The 11,859-nt window shown below is 51.9% G+C and overlaps 1 protein-coding gene across 1 annotated transcript; it reads right to left on the reverse strand.

The window, feature by feature from the left end:
* Positions 1-971: 971 nt before the first annotated feature.
* LOC112878651 (translation initiation factor IF-2-like) lies at positions 972-3,338 on the reverse strand. The gene is made up of 2 exons (XM_025942890.1): positions 3,159-3,338; positions 972-1,748 (listed from the first exon to the last, which is right to left on the reverse strand). Exons 1-2 carry the CDS (start codon positions 3,336-3,338, stop codon positions 972-974), a joined length of 957 nt encoding a protein of 318 aa, XP_025798675.1.
* Positions 3,339-11,859: the final 8,521 nt, after the last annotated feature.

Below are 11,859 nucleotides of genomic sequence, written 5' to 3' on the forward strand. Positions count from 1 at the left end.
AGTGGCCCCGGTGCTCTGACTCGTTACGCAACTCAGTAGGCCTTCGCTGGCCGAACCGGGACCTCGTGGGGACGTCTACTAAGCGTCGATCCTAAGTCATGTGCAGGACCTCGGTTCTATGGCAGCTAGTCCCGACCTAACGCAACTACCTCCTAGGGGGCCACGGGACCTCGGTGTACTCGAGAACACTTTACGGTTCGACAACCAGGAAAACAGCTAAGTTTTCATAAAAAAGTAGACGCACGAAATATTTAATGCATTACTGATAATATGCACAACATTATGAAGTTATTTTACAATAACAAAAGTTATATTACATAAGAAACAACAAAAAGATTCTAGAACTATTGATCTGGTGTCCCGGAGGCACCCCCGCTCTGTGCAGGTTCCGGGCGACGTCGGACGCGTGCCGCGACCATGTCCGCTGCCTCCTGGACTCCCTCCCGTGCAGCAGCCGCCGTTGCCCGGAGAGGTCCGACCAGGACTGGAGTCAGCTGGATGGCGGGGTCGTGGCTTCGGAAGCTGGTGAGGATGTACTCCGCCATCCCCCGGGCAACTACACGCCCTTCATTCTCCAGGAGGTCCTGGATGCTGGCCTCCACGTCCCGCAGCCACTCGGCAGTGGAGTCCAGGACCTGGAGGGCGGCACCAAGTGGTGAAGAGGCCCCCGGCGCCCGGATGGGGTTGGCTCCAAGTGCTTCTAGCAGAGGGTTCACCGCGTCGACCCATCTTGTGATCCGGTTGGTGCTGGCGCTCCGCTCCGCCAGGAGCTCCTCCACCTTGGCCTCCCTCTCCCGGAGGGCTGCTTCCCGCTCCTGGAGCCTCCGTGTCCCGGCTGCCAGCTCCTCCTCCATGGCCTCTTCCCGCTTCTGGAGTTCTTGGAGCCGGGCCACCACCTCTGCTTCGCGGGTTGCCGCCAGCTCTGCGAGGGAGGCCTCTTGCGCCTCGACCGCCGCCGCCGCCGTCTTGGCCTAGTTGGCCAGCTCCAGGGCGGCCTGCTCCTTCTCGGTCGCCGCCAGCATCTTCTCCTCCGCCGCGATTTGCTGCTCAAGGGCTACCGCTTCCCGCCGCGTGGCCGCCTTCTCCCGCTGGAACGCTGCTGCCTCCCGATCGCGAGCCTTCTGCAGCTGCTCTTGCAGGAGCTCGCACTCCAGCACGAGCTTGGCGCGCTCTTCAGTGTGCCGGGCGGTGGCGGACTTGATGTGGTCCCCCAGGCGGCGCTCCCAGTCGGAGAGCCGGAAGTACTCCGCATCCAGCTTCTCCCACTCTCGGCGAATGCCAGCCTCCAGCTCCTCTTGAGCCTGCTGGCATTTGGCCAGGAGCCGGGGGAGGGGGATCTCTGCTGCGCTCGGGAGAAGGGGCCTTCCCAGCACCACCTCCGGTTCCTCCACCTCCGCTGGTGGGGCAGCGGCGCTGGTAACCTCAGCGGCCTCCGGTGCCGCTGTCTCCGCCACCTCCGCTGTCTCCGGCGCTGCAGCCTCTGCTGCAGCAGCGACCCCCTCTGCTGCTGGCTCAGCTGGAGAGGGCTTGGCCTCGGCGCCCGGCGCGGCCGCTGGTGCCTCGGCCGCCGCAGCGGGCCTAGCGTCCTCCTCCTGGGGGGCGGCTTCGGGTCGTGGCGGTGTGGTGGCCTCCAGCTCCGGACCCCTAGGTCCGGAGGTTTCTGGGGTGGACCCAGGCGGGGGCCCTGTTTGGGGCCGACGCCGAGGATTCCTGCGCAGGCTGGGGGCCGGATCCCCCGATTGGTGCCTCTAAAAATTGGGGCCTGCCGTATCACCGATATGTTTAAGGTCCAGAAGTTAAGAGGGATAATGAAAAGCTCTAAGAAGACTACTTACGCGAAGTCATACCACTCCCACCTACCCCGGGCAGCTGGGGGGACCTTCCTCCCTGTCGAGGATCCCCCGGACCATTGGTGATGGTCTCCGGCTGCTGGTGCTTCTGGTGGTGGGAGTGGGGTCTGCGGCCTCTGCTCTGTCGGCGGTGGCGGTGGTGGTGGTGGAGTCTGCTGCCTTGGAGAAGGCCGCCACACCTCCTCTGGTCTCTTATCCGGCTGCTAGCGTAGGGGCGGCGGTGGAGGAGCTCCGCTCTGCTCCTCCGCCCCCGCCGTCTTCTAGCGCTTGGGCGCCGGCTCCCCGACCAAGGAGCCGTCACCACGCTGGAGCCTCCGGGACTTGCTCCCTTCGGCTTGGCTGCTCCGCGCGGGTGCCACCCCCTGGGCCTCGTCACTCCTTTGGGCCGGGGCAGCACCCGCATTGTCCTTGTGCCGGTGCTCCGGCACCGGCACCTTCTCCTTCCCTTTCCCGTCGGGGGCCAGACCTCCGGGACTCAGCTCCTCAGGACCTTCGCTGGCGCGTTGCTGGCGGTCCGGTGTGGCGCCAGAGATCTGGAGCCCGCGGTTGGTGTCGCCTCCCAGTTGCCGGACCGCCAGACCGCCCTCGTCCAGGGTCGGCATCGACGCCAGGACTGAAGACCGCAACGCCTGGTCCTTGCACAGGGCCTTGACCCCGCTCGGGAGGACCAGGGACTCGGGACTGAACGCCTCGCCGGTCATCGCCCGAACCGCCGCCTCCAGCTCCGCTCTGGTGAAGTCAGCGCCGGGCCCGCGCGCGATCCTGCAGCAGTCATTTAGCCCTGTGTACATGTAGGCCATCCGGGACCGCTGCTGCAGGAGGGTAATTTGCCGCTTCAGGAAGTCGCCCAGCACCATCATGGAAGTCAGGCCGCCCCTCGCCAGCTTCTTGATCCGGTTCAGCACCGGGTCGAGCTCCGCTGGCATTTGTCGGCTTGGCCTTCCAGGTGCTCCGGTCACTTTGGGGGGCCTCCGTTGGCAGCTCCAGGCGGTCGTGGGGGTCGGCCACCGCGATGACCCAGCCTTCATGCCAGTCCTCCCACTTGGAGCTGGGGAAGGCGCTGATGTAGGAGCTCGCCGCCCCCTGCCGAAGCTGGAAGTAGTAAGTGCCGACCTCGCGTTTGCTCCTCCCGGACCCGACCAAGGCATAGAAATGCCGGAAGATGGTGGTGCAGGGGCGCACCCCCACGAACATCTCCATGAAGTGGGCGAAGACCATCACGAGGAGGACGGAGTGGGGGGTGAGATGTTGAAGTTGGAGGCCGAACTCCTCCAGGAGCAGGAGGAAGAAGGAGGAGATCGGAGGAACCAACCCGCACATAATGAACGAGTTGAAGAGAACAAACTCCCCCGCGGCAAGGTCGCGGAGGGGGATCTTGCCGGCCCTAAGCTTCCCGGCTTGCGTCGGCGCGAACCGTCCAAGAAGGTGGCGCATAGAGTTCAGCTGCGCCTGGCTCTGGAAGCGGTGCGGGAAAGGAAGTGAAGACATCGCGATGGATGTTGAGGTCGCAAAGGATGGATCGCAAGAGAGCAGGGAGGAGAAGGAAGCCGAGCGCAAGGAAGCAGTTCGTAAGGAGGATTGCGATGGCGAAGGGGCGCTACGGCGTCTGTTGGTGGCAAGAGCGAAAAGGTAGCCGTTCCCTTCGGCGCCTGCCTTTTATGCAAAAGGCTGTTGCCCTCTTGCGCTCTGCGGCGACCGAGGAGAAGTCGAACGGTTGCCTGCACCAGGCCCCCTCCTCTCACACCCAATGACCAGTGGGCCCGGGCCCGCTGGTCAGAGGCGTGACCACGGGAAGGAAGGGGGAAAGGCGGAATTTGCACCGCCTGACGCGCATGGCGCGGGCGGGGGACGAGCCCCTCGGGGATCCCGCTTTGGGGGAAAGGTCATCCGTGCCCTTCCCCAGCGGGAACGAGCTGTCCACCCGGCGCAATGCTGGGAAACTGGCCCCACCTGCGGGTTCATTCTTCACCCGAGGTGGGCCCGGGGGTCTCTGTCGGTACATACAGACAGGGGTACCTCCTGCTAGGGTGTCCAGGCCCTAAGCGTATCACTATACGTGATCTTCCCCTCGCCTTCTGGGTGACGTGGCATACGGCCCGGGCCTGATAGCTAGGACCGTGGTCTCCGGACCCTCCCCGAGCTCCCTGAGGTCCGGGGCCTCCGCATGCCACGGAAGGCAAGGGAGCTCTCGGGTAGCCCCCGCGGACCCGGACTCCCCAGGGAGGTCCGGGGCCGCCACGTGTGATGGCTGGACCATCACGGGCTTGACCGCTCCAACCGGCCTCGGGGGCCCGGACCCCCCTCCCTCCGGGGAGAGGTCCGGTGCCGCCACGTGCCGCCCCTGCGGATGGAGCGGGGCTGGCCCTGACATGTGCGCGTGGCTGGAGGCCCTTCGCAGATCTCCAGCCCACCTACCAGCATTTAATGCGGTAGCTGGGCCGGGCGCGCCCAAGTCAAAAAGTGTGGCCTGCCCCTGACACGCGGGGCAGGTAGGCTGACACCACGGTAAGCCCGCCTGTTTCCAAGGCAGCGCGTCGTATCACCGTTACAGTGCACCAGCGGCGTGCAGTCCCGTCACAGCGCCGCGCGCGGCGTAATTATGGGCTGTAACAAGAGAACAGAGACGTGCGCTATTACAGTGCGCACGGAGGCAACGGCGCAGCGGGTCAGTACTGCTCCCTCGCCTGACAGAATCGCACCTGACAGTGGCAGCACAGCACCACTGTTGGGTAACACTGACAGCGGTCACTGTGCCTGTAGGACGGCACACAACCGTATCCGGATTGTGGATACGCACGTTATCTTCCCAACCAAGAAGGCTGCGACAAGGGGCTGGAGAGGGAGATCTCCATATCACATAGAGTAGGTCTCTGTTTGCCGGGCCCACCTGTCGGGGTTCCGCACAGTGTAAGCACCTCCCTTGAACTATAAAAGGGAGAGTGTACTCGTTAGAGGACAAGTTCCAGGTTGCCCACACACAAGCTTATGCTGCTTTCCATTCAGGCTCACGTAGCCAATACAACACAAAAGTGGACGTAGGGTATTACGCTCCGGCGGCCCGAACCACTCAAAATCTTCGTGTCCTTCCTGCGTTCATCTGTCCACCGATCGAGCGCTCCTAAGTCTCCTCCAAACCCATCCTTAACTAGGATTAGGCGGGTGCTTTCCGCCACCCGGCTGGAGAATTCCTCCGACAAATATATTCGTAAATACTTGTATACTTGTATATTGGATATAAACTTAAGTATCTGCTAGATCGTAACATGTTATTTAGTTTCAAAAGATTTCAACATGATCACGGCTGATGGACGTATAGCACAGTACGAGCTCGGGTACACGGGTGGACGTAACAATTGTGAGTAAATAAATAGCAATAAAAGAAATAAAACTGGAAACAAAAAGTAAAATTACTTTTATTACCGATCGGCACAACAACAGCTACTACTGGGACCGCCTTAGCACATTACCGTGGCAACCCCATTAGTAACAGTTGGTGTTACCAACTAATACTAAAGGTTCCTTTAGTACGGACCATGCAACTGGTACTAATGATCAAGACTTTTAGTCTCGGTTGCTCGGTACTGGTTGTATATCCGATAAGGGAGTTTAAAAATCGGTATTAATTGTGCGTTAAAATATTGTAAGATCTTGTCCTCCATTTTCCACACCAGGTAACCACCTTTCCACTATTCCTAGCTTTTATTCATCCAAAAACCCATATTCTATTTATATGAGATATCATTCTTCATCAGTTCAAATTCCATAAACCACAAGAACGTATTTTTGTACTCATTCTTCCAAATTCAAGCGTAATATAGAATGTTATTCCAATATTTTAACATTAAAATATTGGAAAACACCTTTTAACGGACCATGAAAAGAAAATTCTTGCTAGCCTATTTCCTACATCATATCCTTTGCTCAAATGAAATATAATAATGTTACAATATTTGGAGCATTAAAATATTTAAATTCCCTTTTCTTATGTCTAGAAAATGCATTTCTTATATATATCTTTAGTTCGTCTTACTCAATAAGTCCTTAGAAAACCACAGTAAAATACTACAACAATGTATAAACCTATTTCCATCTCTAAATTCTTAGTTGAAACTCAATGGAACCATGTTCCAATATCTAAAACTTTCAAATAGTCAAAAACCCTTTTCTTATATCCAGAAATTCATATTTAATTCCTTTCCAATTCACTATATCTATCGAAATTCCCAAACACACCAAAGAATCATATAAGGTTAATACTCAAAACCTAATAATCTTGGTTCCATCTTAAAAAAACCATTTCAAACAGTTCAACCTTTTATTCCTTAGGAAATCCATTTCTTGATATATCTGGAAATCCAATCCTCTTAATCATTCTATTCCAAGCAAATACCCAGCCTCTTCATCATTTTCTTAATATATCCCACAACTCAATTAGCTGGTCAGTGCAACAGGCGAGATCAATGTGCAACTAAGAAGGTGGCTTTTGTCAGAGAGAAAGAGTCTGCCGCTGTGTGTCAGTGATATAGGTGCACACGCGTGGTTTCAAATGGGAAAGGAAGCCAGTGAGGCAGCTTGTGGGAATAGGACAGGAGGAGCACCTGTAGTACGGCATTAGATGACTAGCAATAATTCATAAGCACTCGACGCAGTATGCAAGCGGTAGCAGCAAGGTGACTCTAGCTACTCTACTACTAGTGTTAGACCTATAAGGGATGAGAGAGCTGGCGGTGGTTTTGATCGTCTGCGGTCATCCAAGGATCACGTAAAGGGAAACCTCGTCATCTCTGTGGACTATTCCTTCCACATGAAGAAGCAGCTTTGTTGATGATCATGAGCCAGGCAACCTAGCTAGTACCTATAACTAACTGGTGTTCATCCATGCATACGCGGTCACTTGCAGAGTTTCGCAAGGAAGTTAGTCTATACCCCAACTCTGGCCTGTCTGGAAAAATGTTGAAATAAAAGTTAATTTATGGGTAGAGATTATTGACCTTTTAGTTTTAAACTCTAGTTGACATCACCGATTTATCTTTATTGCATGCGCTCATCCCTCCATGGGTGGGCTACAAAAGAAAATAGAATTTGTGTTAGTTGACTCCGCGCGGGGGTATTCAGACATCAAAAAAATTGATTTTTTCTGGCTGAAGCAACACCTAGCTAATCGTGCCCATGGGCCATAGTTAGTAGGTGGCCGGGCAAGTGCCTAACAATTGGTCATGATGGCACGCGTCATGAAAAATTAATCATCTAGCAAATAATGATAAAAATGCATAATTTATGACAAAGTCCCCAAACATGATAAGCTAAGCTTCGTTAGAACATCTGAATATTGGATGCAAAAAAAATTGTTGTTTAGGCCATCCTAAGGTTTCAACGAATACTTGTATTATTGTACGCCAATCATCTAAAACTTGCGCAAGCTAACTCATTAGCTAAAACCCAGCCTGGCCATGGATGGAGATGGAATTGACATGTATTATTTCTTGATTCGTCTAGATCGTCCAAAAGTCTGTATTTACGAAGGTTCGTGGTGCTAGCTAGGTGGTCAGTGGCCAGGGTACTAGGTTTCTTGATATATCTGCAAATCCAATCCAGATATTTCAGGAAGTTGGGGGACATGATTTTCGATGTAGAACCAATAGCTTTTCCATCCAGGAATATCGTTGTTCCACTACGGCCTCACGACAGGGGGTTTCCTAGATCTTTCAGGAAGTTGGGGGATATGGTTTCCGATATAAAACCAATGGCTTTTCCATCCAGAAATATTGGAGGGGCAAGGAACCTTTAGTATTAGTTGGTAACACCAACTGTTACTAATGGGGTTGCCACGCTAATGCGCTAAGGCAGTCCCAGTAGTAGCTGTTGTTGTGCCGACCGGTAATAAAAGTAATTTTACTTTTTGTTTCCAGTTTTATTTCTTTTGTTGCTGTTTATTTACGCACAATTGTTACATCTACCCGTGTACCCGAGCTCGTACTCTACTATACGTCCATCAGCCGTGATCATGTTGAAATCTTTTGAAACTAAATAACATGTTACGATCCAGCACGTACTTAAGTATATATCCAATATACAAGTATACAAGTATTTACGAATATATTAGTATTTACAAATGCACAACTATATAACTCATCACAAGTATATAACTCGTCATCACGATCCATCAGTTAATAGTGTTTTGTTTACATCACACGCCGACGACAGTTGTTGATTAAGCTTTCCGTTGAAGCAGAATGTTCCTTTGGCATATAAGACCTTGCAATTATGAAACCGTATGAGTTCCTACCAGATTGCCAGAATCCTATCCACCAAGAGGAGTTCTTCCTTCATTCTCATCATCTATCATTTAGAAAATATAACAAATATATTAAACTATCATGCCCGCACAATCAGAAATGAAATGTGGCTTTTTACAAATGAATAATAAAAATAATTTAATTGTTCAACGCATTTATCTAGGATGTGTTGGGTATCGGCTTGTGGTTTCCTAAATAAGTCGAAGACTATAACTTTACTTTCTCGTTCATGTGATGACACAAGATTGCAACCATATGACAGGTTGAAAATGAAGAGGAAAACCCGGGATCTCGTTGGTGGTCCCTTCCTAGAACGGTGTTGAAACTGGTGGAAAATGGAATGGAATGGGGATTTCACTTTTAGAGCTTTTGCAAGGTAGTTTTTTTTATCATGAGTGGCTCAAGTTAGTTGCGTGGTCATCATCCGTGAAAAGCGCACCGATCGTGGGTCGATGGTGGAGAACGGTGGTGCGGTAATTGGGAGGCGGGCATAGGTGGCCGTGGGCAGCTCGGAAGAGCTTCGATGGAAAAATGAAAGGCTAGGGATGTTCGGTTGGTGATATAGGGTGCGGGGGAGCCATATTATGGAGGGGTCCAACATATAACTTAAGGCAACAATAATAAAAAAGAGTCGCGGTACACTTGTATCATTTACTAGGCTATTATAATTTAAGTATAAGACTGATTATTTTGCCTTGAGAATACAGATTTTCTTTAGCTTAAAAGATGAATCCTAGCTAGAAGTTACTATGAACGCTTAAATTTCATTCGAATAATACGTCTAGCGGTACTTCCCTTCATCACGGACCAATATTGTAAACCTAGTACCCTGGCCACTGAACATCTACCTAGCACCACGAACCTTCTATGGTCACGTATGTCCAAAATTCGTGAGAATCAACGACGCCACTAACATGCGTTAAGGCTGGTCATACGGTACCCTATCCTGGCATCTCGCTGATGGCACCTCTTAAACACGCCGTTGTTTTAGGTGTGATGATTATAGCTGTTATTAGCTTAATAACCAGTACTAGCACAAGACGTGCTGGCTTCTTTGCTCTCCGAGTCGTGAAAAATAATGGCCAAGTCTCGTCCAGGTCATCTTGCTGATTAAGTTTTTGGCATTTGAACGAAAACTGATTAGTTATTCGTAAGGAACTTAACAACATTATCCAACTGAGCAGTTGAATTGTTATTTTTTATACGACACTTACATATTTACACAAGCAGATGCAGCCCTATGACTATAAATGCAAGCGCACACACCGTCAACTGCATGCTATGGCCATTTCTTCAAAGAATAATTAGTGATAGTTACGAGCAACCTTGCTGAATAAAAGAATCAAACCGATCCAAATAAAGTGATTGGGTTCCACAACACGAACTTGGCCGACCAAACGTATAAGTAGATGGACATCTTTACGTACAAGCAAACAGGTTGGTACTGGTACCATATACAAGTAGTGGCTTCTTCATGCACTACCGGACGCGGCTGATTTGCCGAGTGCCCCGAGCACTCGGCAAAGACGTAAAGGCACTCGGCAAACATTTTGCCGAGAGCCCCACTCGGCAAAGGGCTCTCGGGGAAGCCGGGGTCGGCAAAGGATACTTTACCGAGAGCTTCTCCTCGGGCTCTCGGCAAAATGTTTACCGAGAGCCAAAAGCGGCCCTCGGCAAAGAAAAGTAGCCGTCACGGCGCGCCACCGTGGACAGATCCTTTGCCGAGTGTCGCCGTAAGACTCTCGGCAAAGGACCGCGTCAATGCCCACCCTGGACGCCTTCTTTGCCGAGTGCCCGGTCAATAGCACTCGGCAAAGAGGGCATCCAGAGCTGCGCCGTCCTGCCTCTTTGCCGAGAGCCACTGGAGGCAGCACTCGGCAAATATTTTTTTTTTTTGACCTCACTGTTTTCTCTTTGCTTGATTAGAAGGAGAAGGAATGAAAGAACGGATGGAGACAAACACAGGATTATGCAGTAACAATCAGGCCTGAGAGTGCCTGGCGGACAGTCCGCCAGGGCTGGCGGACTGTCCGCCAGGCACTCTCAGGCCTGATTGTTCCCGCGAAAACTAGTGACATCAAGAATTAATCCAATGGGGCTCAAACTTTGTAGGCACATTCACTGTAGCCAAGTATATCACAAAGTACACAATGAACAATCAAAGTACATTCAGTCTAGCTAAGTCTCAAATGCAAATCCCTCCATCATCTATGCCGAATGTGGCTAGTTGTTCTGGTTGGTCTGATTTGGAGAAATATACGGATCATTGGAGGCCGCCGACTGATTCTGCAACATATAGATGAAATGTATGAGTGAAACGACAAAATAAACGACATATTGAACATTGCATACTCACTGAAGTAGAAAACGGATCGGTGGGTGGTCTAGGTGGGGTGACGAAGGGAGGTGGCGGAGGTAGACCCGTCGCGGCGCCAAGACTCTGAATGTACGCGAACATGCTCGCCATCCTCTGTCGGTCAGCCTCCCGCTCGGCCTCCATCTCCGCCCTCATCCTTGCCTCCAACTCCATACGTTCTCTCCTCTCTTCTTGCAGCTGAGCCTGCAAAATTTTTACCCCAATATTACAATAATACAAAAGCTAAGTTATGTAATATAATAGATAAAAAACGTATGAACAAGCAACAACCTGTAGTGCCTGGACTTGGCTCGTCGAACTGTCCGGACGAGGTCGGATGCCTGCGCTCGAGCTCGTTTGCCGTGCTTTTATCTGAGATAGAGTCGGAGTAGAAGAGGAGTCGATCGCGCCGTCGCAAATCCAGTACCGTCCATGCTTCTTTCCTCCTCCGACCTTCATGACAATTTCAGCATCAAGATCCTCCTGGGTCGGATCGTACTCTGGCCCGTGCACCTCCCTCGCCATCGATGTGTACTCATTGAGGCGAGTATAGATGCTCGGGTTGCTGTACGCCTCGGGCCCGTCCTCCGCGTTGTAGCTGACGCTGGATGTCGCTTTACCCTTGTGGGATAGAGCATACGCCATGAATTTGTTGCACTGCTGCCCTCCATGTGCCGCCGACTGCGAGAAACAAGATGATGAGAAATCATGCATAGTTGAATAACCACAAAACAAGTAAAGTCGCGTACCCATGCTTGGGCGTACTCGGTCAGGTTACGGTTGCCTTGGTGGTGTGGCACACCGGCCATAGTCAGACGGTGCTCACGACGCTCCTGGTGCACAGCGTTCCAGTCGTCGGATAACCACTTAGCAACTATCTGCTGCCAGCACTCAGGAAAGTGGGCACACCAATGAGGAACCATCTACATGACATCAAGTAGAAGACATATTAGTAGAGGACATTAAGCCAAGTTAATGTTCAAATAAATCAAAATTTGGTATTTACCTGCAAGTACTGCTCCTCAGTCAACGTCATAGTTCTTGCTTGCGCCTTGGTGACCTTCTGTCCAAGGACGACGGCGTGGTAGTTGATGATTGACTGGAGGCGCTGCTCGTAGAACATGTCGGTAACGAGCTTTTTGCAGCGATACTCGGCAACCACATCCGCCTGCGCGTCCATCCCGGCCTGTAGTCTGTAGAAATCCTGCAATAAACACGATATCATTATTTCAATCATATTATCAAGGATGTGCAACGAATGCGATATATTGATCACTTACCCAAAGCTCGCCCTTCACTCGCTCAGCCAAGTTGGGCCACTGTCTGCCGGCAACATCCCGCATGTCGGGGACGGCCC

The sequence above is a fragment of the Panicum hallii genome, unplaced genomic scaffold (assembly GCF_002211085.1).
Source record: "Panicum hallii strain FIL2 unplaced genomic scaffold, PHallii_v3.1 scaffold_227, whole genome shotgun sequence".
NCBI classification, from domain to species: domain Eukaryota; kingdom Viridiplantae; phylum Streptophyta; class Magnoliopsida; order Poales; family Poaceae; genus Panicum; species Panicum hallii.

Excerpts from the sequence above, each read along its gene's own strand:
- LOC112878651 (XM_025942890.1), bottom strand. The coding sequence starts at position 3,338 with ATGTCTTCACTTCCTTTCCCGCACCGCTTCCAGAGCCAGGCGCAGCTG. Across the intron at positions 1,749-3,158 it reads CGTTCATTATGTGCGGGTTG|AGGCACCAATCGGGGGATCC; the intron begins GTTCCTCCGATC and ends CCCAATTTTTAG.